The following is an 18,834-nucleotide window of genomic DNA, read 5'->3' on the forward strand; positions in this document are numbered from 1 at the left end:
GGCCGGAGTTTGTTCAATATCTCGCAAAGGATAAACATTCAAAAATTGCCGGATCAATCATTGTGTCGCAACTCTCCCGAGTCAAAACAGAACCTTCAGCATGGCTGACCTGAGAGTGCTGACTGGCAGTGCGGGTGAGCCCTAAGTCGCTCGATTCAAAGCTGAGTGGGTATTGAGGATCCTAGCCCAAGCTATCACAGATCAGCGGATGGGCCTCATCTCCAGGGCTGGATAAATCCTGCAGGTGTGGAGTATCCTCGAAGTCGAGCGCCTCAACTCCGAGGTCCAAGCATGATGTCTGATTCACCACAGTGGGTTGGTGCTGGGTGCTTATCTCCTGTGGTAGGCTGTCGTTCAAGCAAACCTCCACCGGCGGTCGAGGAGGAAGGGGGTGTCGCTCGGACGTATGAGAATGAACATTTGGGTACCTCGGTGAGCCACGAGAATTTGACGAAGTAGACGTGGCGGTGATCGAGACAAGACTTGGATAATGACAAACATCGAGAGATTCCCGCGGAGGCTGCGATTTGTTCTGGAAAGGTTTCCACTGCCGAAAAGACTCCAAGCGAAACGTATCACTTGGCATATTGCACCAAAGAAAAGGCAGTTGAGCAAGGTAGAAATCGAGAAATCGGGATCAGGACTACGGGCAGGAGGCAGTGTATAAGGCACAGTAGGAAGGGGTAAGGAGAAGATTTTGAGAGGGCTGCGTTGCAGTTTGCCATTTGGGTGGAATTGTAGTCTCCTTTATAGACCGCGAGGGGGGATCCACTTTGTTCACAGCGCAGAAGACGCCAACCAGCTCCTGCAACTCAAGCCGCTGCATCCACAAGTTGCAGGATCACGCGAGTTTCGTACTCGGGAGGCTCTATGGAACATATGACAATTCCCGTCTATCTCGCTGATGGCCTCCGACCAATGAATTATGGCCGCAGCTACACGAAATACAGATCTACAAACGTCTGGGTGACCACAAGGGAATCATCTCTTGCATCTGTGCTTCCGAATATGGGATCGAGCTAGCATTTGCGAAACACGGCGATCTTGAGAGTTACATCGAGGTCAACCCGGAGCCGCCAGATCTTGTCAAAATTGATTGGATACTGTATCTCACAAAGACTTTATCATACGTGCACTCTCGTAGAGTGTTCCTAGACGAAATCGCTCTTCGCAATATTTTGGTTGTCGAAGATCAACTCTAGCTTGCAGACTTCGGTCAGTCCATCTTACTATCAATCGCGGCCGATGTGAACACCATATGCGGAATCGATTTGACTGCGATGATCGAAATCCTTCACCTTGGTTGGATTATCTACTCAGTCGCTGTCTGGCAGGTTCACAGGTATTATTTTTTTTAACCGGAGAATTTGCATTGGCCGAAACCGCAAGCGCTTCCTAAGACAGACAAGCTTTTTGGTGGGCGTATCATTGAAAAGTACTGGCGAGGATAATATGCGAGTATGGATGCCTTGAATGAAGCGGCTCATTCCTTATTGCATAGTCTAGGTTCATGACATTGGATACTGCTGTGGTTCTCCTATCCCTCAAATTCTTACGGGCATTCATCATTCTCCATTGAATTAAGTGCTTGGTTGGTAGGTTGCGATTTACATAAATTTCACCCCCTGGTTCTGCGGTTTGTCTTACGGCAAAACCGCATCTTCCGTCGTAAAAGGTCATTGCTCTGGAATTGCAGGCTGGTTGAAACGATTTTTTGGCAAATTCTCAGCAGGCATTGGCAAATACATTTCGTCTTTGGAAGACTGTATGATTGGAAGATTGCTTTATTTTCCAGCTGCTATTGATGGTCAATAAGAAAATGAGCGGCATACATGGTCAGGATTGATCTTCCGTATACAGCTAATGTCGCTTTGCTGCCATAAACCTCCAATAAAATACCCTGGTTCCCCTGGTGTGTGCGTGACCTTTCTTAGCCTGAATGTTTCTGTCAATTTTCTCAATAACTAATCAGTAATTTCTGTCGATCTGAAAATGGCTTAACCGCCCTCTCGAAACATGAATATCGACTGATTTCCAGTACCCATCTTGAACTATCAGAGGCTCTTCGCTATTTCTTACTGGATTAAGAATTTCTTGTTTTGGAAGTTCATATTATTTCATTTCTTATTTCATGGCAATAAAAATGAAGAACGCTTATTATGCGCTGGTAAATTTATCGTCTCACGGTATTGTTTCGGGGTTATGGACTGATTTTAGCCTAAGAGGCAGCCAACGATTGACTATACAGGCTCAGCCATCGTGGCTAGCAAAATTGAATAACGTAGGTAAACCCCGTGTGTAATAATCATGGATAGCAAACCTAGGAACATCACCAAGAACAGACTTTAGGCTCACCGACTATCACGCAAATCTTCTGCCTCGGTTTAATTCGCCTTCTTCCCACTAGGAAACCATTTTACCCTCCTTAGACTGACGGCTGTCGCTAACTTGACGTAATTTTCGGGATTATCTCTGGCTTCTTTTGCTGACGCACTCTTGCGGGCCAAGGCCATGCAGAGGTCTACATCATACGCTCTCTGCTTGCCTGTCCCAACGTCGATTTCCTGATCCGTCACTGCATGGTTTCTGGATTAGACTCCTTTGGTTCTCTCTTTCCACCCATTCCTCGGCAGGAAAACAGGAACTTACTTTCAGGAGAAATATAATGCAAATATTCATGGAGCCATACTGCCCCCCGTGTGTCCTGGGTGTCTAGAGACGTGCCCACTGCAAGTCTCTTTTGGTCCCTTATCAATTTTTCAAGCTCCTTATAGCCAAAGATATGATTACAGAGGACGATCACTCGGACGTCGCGAAAAGTCTGGCCTTCAACGACCATTCCATCACTACTAGGGCGGCGTCTGCAGATAGGCCTGTCGGTGTGAATACGGACCACTCTATCTTCGATGCGGTTGCCCTCTTTATCCTTTGGGGAGTAAAAGTTGGAGATATACCACCCCGGAGTGGTTTTCTCTGTAGAAGGCCCATTGTTAGTGCTTTCGAAATTCCACAAAAAAAGGGGGGGGGGGGGGGGGGGATTCTGATCGACCTACTATCTTCATTCTTTGCCTTCCAAATTGGTTCATCAGGAGGCCTTCCTCCAATTTCCTTCATCTTAGTCACGAATTTGATGTCCTCGTCACCGCAGAGCATCTTAGGCTTATAAACACCCCCCTGCTTCAGGAACTGGTAGACCCGGTCAAAGAATTCTAGAGACATATGGGTTGGTAAGGGAGTAGTACTTCTGGGGAGAGAAGGGAAGACCTTTCACATAGAACAGAATAAAGCGCTTGTCCTGGGCAACAGCCCACATCTTCGGATTGTCCGGCGCATCCCCATAATCAATATGAAATAGTGCTTTTGCTGCTTGTAGGAATCGCTCGTTCCTCGAGTTTTTGGCGACTACTTTGTCCGTTTTAGTGCCGAGGATAACGTCGATAGCTCGTCTCGCATTATACGTGAGCAGAGCGGCTTCCTGGAGCGTCTCGTCCATTTCAAAATCGGTGCAATAGGAGGGGTTGCAGTCGTCGGGCCATTGGAGGCGCCTCGCGGCGCTAATCCGGTCGATCCCATCGACATCGTTCCATTCTGGTTCTGACAGCGCTCCTTGCAGAAAGGCCAGCCCGATAATAAGGAGCAAACAGAAGACGTTCATCATCATTGGGATCCAGGGGGGAGCGAGTCCCTGAGTGTTCGAGTCGGTGGGGCTGTGGTTCTACTTATCCTTCTCCTTGTGAGCCTTGATTCTTGTAAATCAAGCGTCCCACTAGTCGTCAATCCTCGCTAGGATTCAATCGCACACCTATTGGTAGAATAGAAAGGTGGTGAGAGGATCATTTTCAAATTATTTTAACTATCAAAAGACACAGAATCCCACTCTCAGCTGACAATCCGCCCAAATAAGTTACCCGGAATCCCTGAACCCAGATCAGATGTTGGGTTGGGTTGGTGTTGGGTCCATAGTTGGAAGTGTGGAATTAGCTTGTGTAAACGTATTATGATTGGCTAGTTATAATTCATTAAAAATTACATCTTTGTATTACCACACTAAAATCAACTTAGTACCTGCCTACTCGACCCACCTATCTATTTTTTATCTATTTTTTATATATTTCTAATATATTATTTTTATATAGGATAAAAAAGGTAATATTATTCTCTATGGTAGAAAGCTTTTTTGCTATATTCCTAACTACTCTAAGTAGAAGAGATTAATATTTTGTTTAAGATCGCTTTCTCGAACACCAGTAACCTACGGACTCACGTAAAGGGCTACTTAGGTATAACTCTGTAAGCTAACCGCCGCTATAAAGGCTATTATAACTAGGACTATTAAGATAAGGGTATTAGTAAGTCTGTCTTAATATATTAACTTTTTACTAGCTCAGTGTTACGGTACCTAACTGGTCACTGTGAGTTGGTCCTCAAAGGTGATACTTCTCTTTGTAACTGCGAGCCTCAAGCCTACCCTCAACCATACTGATGCCACGCCAGGCCTTATACAGATAGATCCTGATGGGTGCTTGCGAAGATGTGCCAGTTGAGTGTGCGCCGAATAGGTCAGTACCGAAGTAGCTCCCTTACTCGTAGGATGGTTGTCACGGTGAACTGTGAATAAGACCAAAGGTGGTATCCAAGTAACAATGTGCAATTGATCACGAAAAACTAAATACATATGTGAAAGAGCGTCCTTATATACCTATTCCTTCTCATCACCGACGAGTCCTTTCACGTGATTTCTCGTGATGGTCCCTTTTGTAGGAGATTCTTCTTCCTGGGATGTCTCCCATCCTACGATGGTCTGGGTCCCACGTCTGTGCTTGTCGTGCGCTCATTGGCCTCGTAGTCCGCTGTTCCCTTGTGTTATTCCGTATCAGGAGGTGTTGGCGGAAACACCACGGTTTTCCCTTCTGCACGTGATCATGGTATGTTCGTATCGATCACTGATCTGGCATGTCACGTGATGGCCGTGTCATGTCCTATGACAATCTTCTTGAGGTCATCTTACCCCATCGCTCCTGGGGCGGTGTACTAGATAGGGCCTCGTTGTATTTCTGGTGTGCTCAGGAGTGGGGTTGTTCTAAGAGATCCGTAACATCATCCCCTCCTTTCTGTGTTTTCTTCCTCGGAAACATAAATAGTAGGTACCTCTGGGCGGGCGTCCCTTTCCCTTTCATATTTCGAGTCTTTTCTGATTATGTCTTCCAAGTCCTCGGTCCGCAAGAGTCAACTTAGTGCTCGCATCGAGGAGGAAGGTTATCGGTCGTTTGTCCCCTGCGACCGTTGTGTTCGACTTAAACGAGCGTGCGTACAATCCGACTGTTCCGATCGCTGTTCTGGTTGTGTAAAGGCGGGTGGTGGTGCCAAGTACACGATGTCGAACCCGACTTTTTCTGATGCCGAATGGTGGCGATTAGTCTCAAAATTCGCTGGAGGAAGAGGAGGCTGGGCTCTTGAAACTGCTTCGTCTCCAGAAACAAAAGCGTTTGTTGCAAAAACGTGCTAGTAATTTCATTGCTCGTGGTTATAAGGAGATTGCGGAATTGGAGGAAGTCGAGCGTCGTGAAGCTGAAGAGCTGGAGCGAATGGAAAAAGAACGTGTGGATGCTGCTGCTTCGGAGCAGGCTCGACAATCAAATGGTGCTTCGGAAAAGAGTGTCGTGGAATGCGGCGTGTCGCGAGATTCTCGTGCGACATCGTCGTCCGCCGAAGATGGCAATCAACCTCTTGCCGCTACGTCAGAGGATCCTACTTTGACGCAGATGATAGCGATGGCCGATTCATCGTCTTTCTGGGAAGCTGTTGCTTTCTACGCTTCCTTTGCTTCCTTTTTTCCGGAGTCCTCTTCGCCTCGTGGTAATACTGTTGGACCAGCTGGTGGCAGCCCCTCAAGTGCGCGATAGGTTCCCATGTGTTCTCTGAGGTAGAGTACCCTTTCCATTTCACCAAGAGTTGTTGTTGACCATTGTACCAGCGGCCGTTAACAATCGTTTCGACCTCATATTCGTCTTCGGTTTCTTCGATTTCCGCATTGGTAGCGAGTTCGGCGTCCTTGGGTGCGGGTTCAAGCAATGACACATGAAATATAGGATGAACTCTGCCCATACTCTCAGGTAGTCTCAGTTGCTAATTGACTGGTCCTTTCTTTTCGTCAATCGTGAATGGTGCCAGTTTCTTGTGGTCGAGTTTGTCGCTTGGTCGTTTTGTTTTGATGTTGCGTCGTAGGAGGTAGACCTTATGCCTGATCGGCTATCAGACTGATGTGTAATATCAGGGCTAGCATAGCAAAGCGACCTAGCCAATTTCACGTACGCGCCATGGGGTTTTCCAAATGTTTCACATGTCTTCGGCGGTGGGGATGTTCACGTGATGATAATACAACTTCTAAGATGATGAAGTGGGCGCGACGTGCTTACGTAGACACGGCCCTAATATACCCCCTTCAAAAATAATTGCCTCCTGCTCTCCCGCAAGTGTGACGAACAAAATCTCAATCACGATTCACGCTTGCCAAGCCCTCGTACATCGTTACGGGTTGACCTTCAAAACAACATGAAACGATATCTCCAGCAGTCGCTCGAACATATATTCAAAAACAACAAACAATGGGCCTTGTCGAAGAAGGGCGCAGACCCCGCCTTTTTTGAGAAGCTTGCTGCTGGGCAATCACCCAATTATCTGTGAGCAACATACCCATGGCTTCATTCTCATCATCAAAATACTCACCCTTGAATTCGTCTGATGGTAATTAGATATATAGGTTGTAGCGATAGCCGTGTCCCCGCCAACGAAATTATGGGTCTGGAGGCTGGCGAGGTCTTCGTTCACCGCAATATCGCCAATCTAGTACCCAATGTCGACCTTAACGTGATGTCCGTGATTAACTATGCTGTGCGGCACTTGCAAGTCAAGCACATCATTGTGTGCGGCCACTACAATTGTGGAGGGGTTAAAGCGGCGTTGACACCGGCTGACTTGGGATTACTTAACCCATGGCTCCGAAACATCCGCGACGTTTATCGCTTGCATGAGAAGGAACTCGACGGAATAACCGATGAGAGCTCGAGATACAATCGATTGATTGAACTCAATGTGATGGAATCCTGCAGGAATATTATCAAGACCGCTGCTGTCCAACAAAGCTACCAAGATCATCAGTATCCCATCGTTCATGGATGGGTTTTTGATCTAGGCGACGGCCTACTGAAAGATCTTAACATCGATTTTGAAGGTATGCTAGAGGATGTGAAGAAAATATATTGTCTGTCGTCGAGTCCCAATCGTGAATGATCAAAATCATATTCAAATGCCAGTCACGACTTAAAATTACAAATGTAACATCTTAAATAAACCTGTGATATGTACTTCAAAAGAAAACATCGAAATTGGCGGTAAAATGGTAGCAACTTGCGAGATTGGTTCCGGTCGACTTCAGACAGATACTTGGGACTCACATGGAGGAGCCAAATCTACCTGTAATTGTAATAAATCATGCAGAATTAAAGAATTTCCGTCCTATTCTAATGGTTCTGCTGCCCTTCCGATAATCTATAAGCCTTATCGGTCTCAGAATCGTACACCAGTCCATGGATATGTAAACGGCCCAGCCTAATTGCATCGGTCACTTCGGGAAATTTGCGTAGCGAACGCAGTTGATCAAGAATATTCAGCTCAACAAAAGAGCGATCCCGTTCCAACGCTGGAAGTTGATTGATATCCTCTTCGTGCGCCGAATGGAGGGCACTGAGCTTGCTACATAACCATTATCAGTGACTTCACAGATTCTTAGACAGCAAGGGCTCATTTACCTCAACCAAGGACCCTGCAGCCCTTCTCTCGAAGCTGCTTTCACAATACGACATCCGTAATGCCCGCAAACGACGATGTGTTTCACCTAGACAACGTTAATATGAGCGAATCGGGAAGCTGTTCAGGATCAAGGGCTACCTGAAGGTCAACGACGGCATGTTTTATCGTAGTCTCGCAGGACAGGTCGCCATCAATGATCATACCGCCGATGTTTCTGAGCACGAGCAACTCGTCATCAAGAAGATTAAGCACAGTTGAGTCTTTGGAATCGCTATCAGAGCATCCAATCCACAGAACCTGCCTTGGTGCCTGTTGAAGGCTGGGTATATAGTTTGCCTCAAGAGGTTCGGTCGCCGCCCTCTTGAGCCGCTTTTCGCTCATGATGGAACGCCCAAAAGGGAGAGCAGTGGTGTTGTGAAATGCTCTTACTCGGAGAGGTCGTATTGTGAGGAACAAAGAGGTATTGTGCCAACTTGCACCGAGATTTCGCTGGCAAAGCATTAATGATAGACTGAGAAAAATTGTTGGAGTGTCAATCCGAGTGTGTCAGTCATGAAAATTCAAATACTGAACAGCGAGTTAGGCCCCTTTGCCGATCGTATACGGGTATAGAAAATACTTTGGACTACGTGCATATATGAACGCTGTTCCAAAAGAAAAATTCAAAGACGATTAAGTGATTGGTTGAACAGCAGCCGGAGCCGACTGTCGATTCCGAGAAATGACCGCTTCGGCCGAAAGCTAGTTCCTTGGGTGGAATAGAGTTCAGACAAGATGCCCTACGGTTCACTGTAGCACGAACTTGCTTGCAAGAAACCCTGCGCCTATGCATTACTTCGTACGAGAACTGAAAAGGACAATGCCTACTGGGCTCCGTTGTTTTTCAGTAACTCTTGAATCTTAGCTAGGAAGGATAAAAAGTGGAAGGGGCTGACTTTTGGCAATGTGACTATGCTGTAAATAATATCCACCAATAGTCAACTTCAAACAAACAAGAAATCATTAAGATCATCGACAGTCCGTTAGCACGATTGATGGTCGGGAAGGCCAGAATGCCTCCATAAATTAGTTCAACACGAAATACCGAATCTCCCCGAATTGGGCGCATGTGACTAGCCAACCTTTACTACTATATTTCTGGGTTTAAAGTTTTTTCTGTTTTAAATTCTCATATCAAGTTGAGATCTTGCGATACGTCTCTCCATCCTTTCCGTGGAAACATTTTTTAGATCCAAGATTTAATACTATTTTCCCCCATCAAGCTCCTTGGTATTTTGTCGCAGAATCATGAGGCTTTCTTTCTGTCAGCATCTACTAATAAGTTGCAGCCAACACAACCGACGTTATCTTCCAAGGCTCCGCTTTCAGGCGAGCACAATGATTATAACTCGCAGGTTTTCTCTTACGAACTTCGTGATCGCAAGCTCGGCTTTTTGCTTCCAAGTTTGTGTCCTGTATCCCTGGCATCACAAATTGGAGAATGAATTCAAAAGATTCAAGGTTGAGCATCTCCAGCTACTGCAAGAGGGCGAGAAAAACCGATTAAGGGTGTTAAGAAGTATTCGTGAACACCTTGGCCTCTCAAACACCAAGAAAGGTTAGAAGTTCAATATTTTCGATGTTGTAAAATCTCTTTCAGTGCGTTAGAAACCCAAAGTACATCTTGTGAACCACGCAGTTAATCTGCGTCCGAGCAGACAATCAGTTCAAGTGATACGTCAGACATATGCCTGTATTCTTGGTAATATGTTAAAAGCGATTTGCTTATTTCAAGATTAAAATAAGTTATTTCTTATGATCGGAATAGTCTATACATCTAATTTGAACGTAAACCCAGTAATAGTTATTGAGTTATCGAGGTGCAAAAATATCGCCTTTATTATGGTGCTTTGGACCGATCCGCTCGCTTACGGCTTATGTTAATATCGTTCAACCTTCGGCATTTTCTCACTAAGCAAGTGATGAATATCGTACAAAGTGACTTAGATGGAATACCGCACATGCAGATCCGGGAGAAATAAAACTTTACTCACCCGAAACCAAAAGGTCATCCTGAATAGGGTCATAAGGATATAACTTCCAAGGAGGTGGCGTTATTCTCGAAGCAACACGTGTTGTTGACTGTGTCCAGTGTTACCCCCAGGCATGAGACCGGAGAATCGGGAGAATCGATTTCGCCCACCTCCAGGTGCATCCTGAGAGTGGCGGACCAGTTAGATTGGTTGAAAAAATCAATGATGGTTATACAAACCGTCAGATGACATCGCAGTTAAACTATGCTCACATCACATTTACATCACTACTTCCCCCTTGGTGCACGCATCATTCCAGGAGAAGGTAAATCAGAGTACTCTCCACAAAGCAATATAAAACCACCACCTCTGAAGTACCAAGGACAATCACCTGTCTATTTTCTTTTCCAGACACCGTGCACTATTACCCGTTAATACTGGGAATGCTGATTCATTGGAAGCAACACATAACCCACGGTAGTACAACAGAATCAACGATAACCTTCTCACTGGGAAACATCCCAAATGGGGGCCCCTCTAGGATCTTCAGAGGCTCCCAGCACCCATTTTAGCCAATCTTCTATTCCAGGAAATAAGAATGGCCGGGTAGAAGACCGGGTCGTAGCCAAGGAGAAGGTGCCGAAGGCAACAAAGGCGAAAATCTCCACTGCAAGTCCTAAGGCTACACAACTACTTCAGCTTTGCGAGAAGGGCATGAAACTGGGCGATTACGAAGAACCGGATGTCGGGGGCAACCCTGAACGGACAGCTAAAAAGAAATATGTATTAATTTTATAATAAACTACCGCAAACTGAAACCTAGAACTGACCATATGACTTGTAGGGTCGTTTTCGTCGATGGCTTCAAGAAGTTGAGCCTTGGATATTCCTTTTCAACAAGTCATCCTGGCATATTTTGGTAATAGTTTCTCTTGAGCCCGGAAAGGCCTTTACTGGTGGAAGGCTGCCCTCGGTTTCGACCAGTGGAGCTGCAAACTTGACGATGACGGTAAGGCCTTCAGCAATTATATTGTGACCCTTTTCACTGATATCAGTCGACAGTTGTATGAACAACATGCACGCTGCCAAGACCTACCGCCGCATACACTTGAACCGGTCGAAGTAAGCTATATTACCAGATATGTCTACGTTGATCTTTACCGAGGCACCGATGCCAAAAGGCCCTTTACTGGTTGCAGGGTCCCACTAGGGGGGCGTCATGAAGGTTGACGGGGGATCAGTGCGGGTTTTTGATCGAAAGGGCAGAGAAATCATTCTGTGAAGGGCTGAAGCAATACTTGAAGCCATCGTGGTTACTAAGCTATGCTGGACGCTAGTCGGCGGATTGGCAGCCCAGTCAGAAGGATTTGGCTCCAGATCAACTGTTCCAAGCCAAATCAACGCTCCTAAACGATGCTGAAACCGAACTCAAACAAAATTCAGATGAACGATCTGAGAGAGCGTGCACTTACTCAGTACAACTTTGTGGGAGCTCCGATAGTACAACGGGGTCCAAAAGTCTGGGTACAGCACCCCACTTTAGTAAAATCCATATTCTAACCCCTTTTTTCTTTTCTCTCTACCACAACGAATATGCGATATTTTGGCACTGAAATTAGTGCAAATCGCAGGCAAAACAATGAATTATCAGAATCTACTCGCGCAGCGATTATTTTTGCTCTCAAAAATGGCTCAAGTCCTACTAAAATCGCTCGCGATTTAAATCTTAGCCGCACTACAATTTACCGGACTCGCGATCGCTTTCAGCAACACCATACTCTTAAATCATCGCCTAGAAGTGGTAGACCTTCTAAGATTAGCGATCAGACTATTCGATATATCTATCGGATGGCCCGTCGGAACCCGCGAATGAGTTATAGAGCCCTTGGAGCGAATACTCCCTATTCACCCTCTCGATCAACAATTCGACGCGTTTTAAAAGGCTACGGGCTTCGAAAATGGAAGAGTAAGAAGCGAATACCTTTATCAAAGTCGGTTGCACAAAAAAGACGCGCTTTTGTACGTGAATGGGCGAGTTTTTCGGATTGGGAGAATCTGATCTTTTCTGACGAATGTTCAGTCCAACGAACATCGAATTCTAAGGTCCAATTCGTCTTTCGATTTACCTCCGAGGCCTACCGAAGCGATCTTGTGAACCTCGTGAGTCATGGAAAGGATATTTCGCAGATGATTTGGGCTGGAATCTGGATTGGTGGCCGAACAAAAATGATGATCATGAATCGCGATGAAAACGCACCTCGGCAAGGTTATACTGCGAACTCCTATCTCGATACTCTCGAAGAAGGTCTTTTACCAATATATGAACCATGCTCGATATTCCAACAAGATAATGCGAGGATTCATGTGGCAGAAATCTCGCAAAAGTGGTTCGAAAACCATAGGATTTAGGTGATCGACTGGCCTCCGCATTCGCCTGACCTTAACCCTATCGAACCAGTATGGCGACTTCTGAAGATCAAAATTCTTCAATTATACCCTCAGATAGGTGATGGAAGGTCTAAATTGGATTGGGAGGTCTTTAAAAAAGCTATATGCGAAGCATGGGAACTGCTTGATCAAAACGTTATTGATAGCTTAATTCGATCTGTGCCTCGCAAAATGGCTGCTGTACGCGCAGCGAAGGGTTGGTATACTAGATACTGACCTATTTTCTTTGTATAGTTAGTATAAATTTATATTAATTAATATTGGGGGAGTTATTCAGTTTTTAATATGGTGGGGTAAATCTGAATTATAGAGTGTACCCAGACTTTTGGCCGCGTAGTGTACCCAGTCCACCGATGGAAGAGATGTAGGTGTACGAAAGTAGGAAAAGCGTCTTGTTCCCCGATGCAGGATCCTGCCCAATGGGTGCTGACACCTGCACATCCAGTTGGAAAGATACCGGCTTAATCTCTTTCTTGTCGACGACAATATTAATACGACGGAACCGGACATCTTTGAATGGATCCTGACTGAAAAGTTTCGGGAGTGTCCCTAGATCATCCTCCTTTAAACCAAGGACGCCTGTCAACCAGCGCAAGACTCTTGGGATGGGATTCTCGGACTTGGCTAGAAGAGTCATGCTGATGATATCTTCCGTGAACTCCATGATGCCTTGCAGCTCCAAGTCTTGACCGAATTTACAATCAATCGAGATTTCTGCGTCCCCATGCGTCACGGGCACCGTTTTTCCCTCTGCTTCCCCAGCACTCACGACCTTCCGACACACAAGGTCGGCTTTGGTAAAACTGATGTTCAAGCCACCGAGGCCAAGACTGTTCAACGTGCCTAAGTCGCCGAGGTTGAACACCAACCGGACTGTCACTCGCGAGGATGCTTCGGGGTTAAACCACAGCGCGTTGCGATGGCCCGGTGCTAGTTTGGAATCCGGTGTCACTTGCAGCCCCTTTAAGATATCGGGAATCGAATTCTCCTCTTGACCAGTCCATGTCCAGGCTTTGACTAGCGAAATCTCCATTTGGTCTGACTCCTTCAATCCCAGGTACAGCCTTGGATCATTAAAGCCGGGCTCTCCGATGTTCTTGGCAGCATCGCCAAATGTCTTGTTCAACACCGGGCTCTCGGAGCTGAACTTCAGTTTGGTTGGCGTGTTGAATGCAAAATCGAATTGTTTGAGTTCCGTTTTCTTGTTGTCTTCCCCCCTTTCCCGCTCTCTTCTCCCTCCTTCTCTTTCTGTGGCTTGATTGTCAAGGTATACTTGGCTGCATCATCGATCTGCTTGAGCCATTCTACCCACTTGTCCTCGTCGTGGAGCTCGGTTGCTGCAGTTGGAACTGGCGGGCTCGTGGTGATGATGGTCTTGTCAGGGAGCTTCGAGATGAAAGTCCCGCTGTTGGTGCCATCGTCAACTTCGAGATAGGGGTCTTTCTTGTTTTTTTCGGAGCTCAGATGAATATAAAACCGTTCATCTGTGGCGAAAGTCGACGCTGGTGGAACGGCCATCTCTTTGATTATTGCGATGGCGATGAGGAAAACGCATCAACAGTGTCACTGTGAAGTAGCCACATTACCGTTTTTACTGTTCTTACTTCGTATTACCATTACATATCAAATTCGTGGGGCCGGCGATCTGGTTGCCTCGACCCTTCCCCGACTATCGATCTCCACTTCTCTCCTGCAGGATAGGAAACAATTCATCGACGTCAGAAATTGCCTCGTCTCGAGAACCGTGATTGTAGGTACTTCAGCCGAACGAGTTCCGTGTTGGCGGGGCATCTGAATATCTAAACAACCAACAGCAACACGCGTTCGCCTCAGATTACTGACAATACCGAACGGTCATGAAACTGCCTCATACAAGTATCTACTTGTGTAGGTATAAATAAATCAAATGGAGTAGTTCATCCGACAGATCTCGGCGTGCAGATCTACCATACGTCTCCTTAGGTAGCAATGCAGCCATGAAGAGAACGCCCAGTATGCACGTATGGATTCCCGGGATCCACTCTATTTGACCGACGTGGGTAAATCAGTCTAATTGGGCTATTTAGGATGCAGTGTAGAACGACAGTGGCAGATCTACATACATGAGACCCCTCTTTTCTCCTCGCCCCTGTCCAAGAAGTATGTAGTTATTATCACATCTGGATGGTAATGGTGTGGTACTCATCACTTCTCCAAAGGCAAGGCAAATGGGAAGATATATTATTTCATATCACGTATCAAGTCAGTATCCTTCAAAATAACTCAGTCTTCGAGCAGTCTGCTTTCTTCCCCTTCCCACTTCAGGTCCTTCTGTTTCGGCAGCTTGCCACTTACATCATGGCACAGCCGTACTTGTTCCCGTTACACATATCACTCTGACGTGGCTTTTTTTTCAGTCTCCTAAACAATGGACGCGGAAGCATAACCTCATGTTCTACTAGTATTACTGGGGCGCTGACCGCCCCGGCCAAGCGATGGTGAAAAGAAATACCAGGATGCGAGACGTGAAATTGGACCCACAAGGGTGCAGAGTGTTTCTATAAAGCTAACTGCCATGTTCATGTTCATGTCCTTGCAAATCAGTCGCTAATATCATCATCATCATCATCATTTTACACAATCATCATGGCCAAACCGGAATTTATCCAAGAATTCGACGTTGGGGACATTCCAGACAGGGATGGGTACGCACTTTTCATCGGTCAATTGAGTTTCCAGACCCGGGATGGTAACAAATCCTCACGTGGTGTTCCACTCCTTCCTCCTCAACCCGCTGAAAACGTTATACCCACCCGTTTTTTTGATGTGGTACTGAAGACAAACGCTAGCTCATTGAAGTTGAGGTTCAGACGAGAAAACCTCTAACTGATTGCCTATCAGGACGGGCGTGGACAGTGGAATGGATTCAAAGACACGTATGGATTGGTTCCTAAGTGTAAAAACCTGGGATTTGGGAGTGGCTACGGTGCTTTGACCAAGTTGGCACAAGAAAGAACCAAGATTCAGCTCGGCTGGAACAATCTCTTGGGAGCCGTGCAAACACTTGCGAAAAATCCTCCGAGCCTCGACCATAAGGCGGCTGCATTAATCATCATCATAGAGATGATCTCCGAGTCGTTGAGGTTTACAGAGATACGCATCGGCATATGCAAATACTATGCACCATCTATCGACCCAACCAAGCAGTCTGAATTGCTTGGGCGGTTTGAATTTCTTGAGAACGATTGGGACCCTCTTTCTCTTGCGCTTCAGTACCCTGGCGAAAAGCTACATCTCAGTGATGAAACGGCCAAGAAGTTGAAAATAGAAACTATACAACAGGTAATCAGGGCACTTGGTATGGCGCTCTATAAGACTGTACCCAACAATGTGGAGGCCGCCATCTGGAAGGCTGCAACCCAGAACGGCCGACAATTGGTCGAATTCTTCGACATGCGGATCTTGAAGATCAATGGCGGGTGTCCGGGTAAGGTCTACGGCGCCATAATCGCAGCCAACGGGCTACAGATCGATTATATCTATAGCCGAGACAGAAAAGATCACGAATCCATTGAGCCTGGACAACATGTCACCCTGACTGGCCCATCTCGCACTCTATCAGCTATCGACCATTTCAACCTCGACTTCAATCTCAGGAACAGGGACGCTCCATCTGCGGATGACGAGGTCGCCAACAACCGGATCGCATGGAATGCTAACAACCAGGCGAACAAATACAACGAGTTTCGAACAGACACCATCAACGGCCCTTTTGGCTCAGCGGCGCTCAATTACGTCGTCATGAGCAATGCTATAGAGGCCTTGGTGGATATCCTTTTGGTTGATAGGGACGGAGAAGACCCAGCTGATGTCTACGGCGAAATCGACGCCCAGGCCTTCTCGTTTCCAGATAAGAGGATCAGGATATTCAGAAGAGAAAGTCACGACCACGTGGTTGTACACCCGAATAGCCGTGTCCCTCTGTTGAGATCAGCCCTTGCCGTACCAATGGATGCGAGCCTCACTATTAGCGCGTCTCTATGGGACCATGGCCGAACCTCTGACAAGGAGATCGCGAACGGGACTGCCGAATTCAAACCTGCAACCTTACAATCAACATCTGGGTTGATTACAGGACAGCACGGCAAGCTAGAAGTTAGAGTCAGCTGGATTTGATTGCTGCTACTGTTCATTCTTTTTATTCGGAGGCCCTGTACCCTAGACCCTTGTCCGAGCACACTGGGGGATCCAGGGTATTTCTTCGCCCCCTGATTGGCCCCTTGTGCGTGCCCCTGCTGTTGCTGTGTGGATCAAGGGAGAAAATACCATAAAGGAGAAATTCCCCTTACGATATGTGTAGGTATATGGTTGCTGTATCGGCCGTGACGTGAGGGCTGTATCTGATATAGTGATGGATCATCAAACGATCGTGGTCGTAAGTAGCCCCTTCCTGGACACGGTCTATCCACTTGCTTCCCCGGGTCGCCGCTTCAGTACTCAAAATTTGCCAAGCTCAGGACGGTCAAAATCGGTGCTTAAACGAGCAGAGGAAATCCGAGGCCTTACTCGCCACCGCATCGGTGCTCCAGGCCTGTCAGTGAATGATAAATTCGCTCTTCTGGTTGGTAGAACTGGCGTCTTTGATCCACTGCTGGAATTCCTCCTTGCTGACCTGTACAGGGAATTTGCCACCCGTCAGTAGTATATCCACAACGTCGTCGACCTTGCTGCAACAGGCCAGGGTACGCTGGAAGTTGTACGGAAGATACAAAATAAAAGTTTCCAGCTTAAAGGATTTGTTTCGTCTGCAGTTTTGTCAGCGCAAGCAACACGATCAGGAAAATCAGCGAAACTCAACACTTTCTTCCCTGTTTCTTCGCTGCACAGGAGAATGAATCCATGGCCCAGATAGCATCCAGACCACCACCACCATTCACCAATGAGTTTATGCTGGTGGGGGGACGTCCGGGTCTTCTCCGTGGTTGCTTTGGGAAGAGAATCAGTGCCGCAAATGACGTTCGTGGCTCGGATTTTCGCAGTTTGACCGGGGTGTCTAGCTTTCTTCTGTCGGACCACCAGACACCCTCGCTATATGCCCAAAGCAGTTATCTATCTGCCCAATCGTCGTGTATCCTGTAGCGGACCACTCAAGCCAATCCGAGTCAGGTTTCGTAGAGTTATCGAGTTCCCACTACGTAGGATTAGATCCTATGCATTCCCGAAGCTTCGTGATGAGCTCCTCGCCGAGGTCGCCGCTTTCCTAGCCCGCGCCGCGGATGTAGAAGGCTTCGTTAAGAAGACCTCGACCATGGATTTAATTTTTTCTTGACTGGCGCATTAGCGTGGTTGGCGCAAGAGAACCTAGTGCCCGGGTCTATTTCCGGCATTCCGGCGTGATGGTGGACCTTTGAGAGAGCATCTTTCTACTTAATTCAAGATGTGTATAGAAGTACTTAGATACAAGCTTGATTACAGGTCTTGCCGATTTTTTGTTGATTATGTTTGGCCATTCTCTCAAAAAAGCGCACTAAGTTACAAAAGGGAGTTTTGTCTTATCATTCAATGCCCCGAACTGCTGACTGGCCAAGGTGAGTAATTTCCACAAAGGTGATACTTCTCTAACAACGCTACTGCGAGCCCAAGTGTGTCCATAACCGTACCAATGCTAATTGGGCCGTATACGGACTCGGGTATGTACGATGCTTGTAGGGTTGACTATCCAGTTGAGCGCCGATCGGGTCAGTCACTTGAGGTTGGAATTTCTAAGCAAGCTTCCAAGATCGTTGGATGGTTTGTCGTAGTATCGAACTGTAAAGCTTTACCAAGGGTGGTATCTAAGTAGCAATATATGAATTGATGACGGGGAACAAAATATATGTTGGGCAGTGAGCGTCCTTATATCCTCCTGTTCTGGGGTGGTATAGTGGTAGATGGGGCTTAGTGTCTTCTATCGTGCGATCAGATGTACGATTCTACCATATATATTAAGTCAAGTGATGTACCGGTTTATCCGATAGTGCTCACAGACCTGATCATATTGGTGCCTAGGGAAACGGCAGAGAAAACGCCCCGACACTTGAAAGGTATCTCCTTGCAATGCTATCACACAAACTGGACTCAACCTTGCTTATCGCTCATCAGAGCGACCATATAAGCCATCAATTCCGCCGTTCACCAATATCCATAAACCATTCAAAGCCATTCTCAACGAAGAGAATATGTATCAATTGCAAGATAACCACCGTTTCTAAGCAGGGATTCCTATGCATAGGACTGGTGGGCACAAAGACCGGGTGAATGTCAATGGAAGAAACTGGACGAGCGGGTAGTGAAGCCCTATTATTCATCAATCATTATATATGTGTAATGTACATTATTTACATATATATAGCTAGCGCCCGGTTTTTTATATATATCTACGTGATAGCGCGGTTCCCCTTAGCAGTATCAGAACCATGATCCTGGTAACTCTATTGGACGTCTTTCCTTCTAATATCTCCTAGGACTTTAAAGACCCTCCTCAAAAGGATACGATATGACTCACGTGTTTTATGATTAATAAAAGCATAGTATATATATTAATCTC

General features: G+C 46.4%; 6 protein-coding genes across 6 annotated transcripts; 2 read left to right on the top strand and 4 right to left on the bottom strand.

The window, feature by feature from the left end:
* Positions 1-181: 181 nt before the first annotated feature.
* On the bottom strand, positions 182-586 carry NUU61_001577 (uncharacterized protein; the record flags this gene model as incomplete). The annotated part of the gene is made up of 1 exon (XM_056652159.1): positions 182-586. One exon carries the CDS (start codon positions 584-586, stop codon positions 182-184), a length of 405 nt encoding a protein of 134 aa, XP_056515426.1.
* Positions 587-2,384: 1,798 nt separating this feature from the next.
* NUU61_001578 (uncharacterized protein) lies at positions 2,385-3,658 on the bottom strand (the record flags this gene model as incomplete). The annotated part of the gene is made up of 4 exons (XM_056652160.1): positions 2,385-2,575; positions 2,650-2,973; positions 3,054-3,209; positions 3,265-3,658. The coding sequence occupies 4 exons, from the start codon at positions 3,656-3,658 to the stop codon at positions 2,385-2,387; spliced, it is 1,065 nt and encodes a 354-aa protein (XP_056515427.1).
* Positions 3,659-6,552: 2,894 nt separating this feature from the next.
* NUU61_001579 (carbonic anhydrase) lies at positions 6,553-7,290 on the top strand (the record flags this gene model as incomplete). The annotated part of the gene is made up of 2 exons (XM_056652161.1): positions 6,553-6,680; positions 6,753-7,290. The coding sequence occupies 2 exons, from the start codon at positions 6,553-6,555 to the stop codon at positions 7,288-7,290; spliced, it is 666 nt and encodes a 221-aa protein (XP_056515428.1).
* A 230-nt stretch (positions 7,291-7,520) lies between these two features.
* NUU61_001580 (uncharacterized protein) lies at positions 7,521-8,190 on the bottom strand (the record flags this gene model as incomplete). The annotated part of the gene is made up of 3 exons (XM_056652162.1): positions 7,521-7,752; positions 7,809-7,894; positions 7,948-8,190. 3 exons carry the CDS (start codon positions 8,188-8,190, stop codon positions 7,521-7,523), a joined length of 561 nt encoding a protein of 186 aa, XP_056515429.1.
* A 4,383-nt stretch (positions 8,191-12,573) lies between these two features.
* Positions 12,574-13,787, bottom strand: NUU61_001581 (uncharacterized protein; the record flags this gene model as incomplete). The annotated part of the gene is made up of 2 exons (XM_056652163.1): positions 12,574-13,411; positions 13,543-13,787. The coding sequence occupies 2 exons, from the start codon at positions 13,785-13,787 to the stop codon at positions 12,574-12,576; spliced, it is 1,083 nt and encodes a 360-aa protein (XP_056515430.1).
* A 1,107-nt stretch (positions 13,788-14,894) lies between these two features.
* Positions 14,895-16,424, top strand: NUU61_001582 (Ribosome-inactivating protein; the record flags this gene model as incomplete). Its single annotated transcript, XM_056652164.1, has 2 exons — positions 14,895-15,077; positions 15,150-16,424. 2 exons carry the CDS (start codon positions 14,895-14,897, stop codon positions 16,422-16,424), a joined length of 1,458 nt encoding a protein of 485 aa, XP_056515431.1.
* Between the last annotated feature and the right edge of the window lie 2,410 nt (positions 16,425-18,834).

Source organism: Penicillium alfredii, assembly GCF_028826965.1.
Source record: "Penicillium alfredii strain IBT 34128 chromosome Unknown utg000002l_segment0_segment0, whole genome shotgun sequence".
Taxonomy (NCBI): domain Eukaryota; kingdom Fungi; phylum Ascomycota; class Eurotiomycetes; order Eurotiales; family Aspergillaceae; genus Penicillium; species Penicillium alfredii.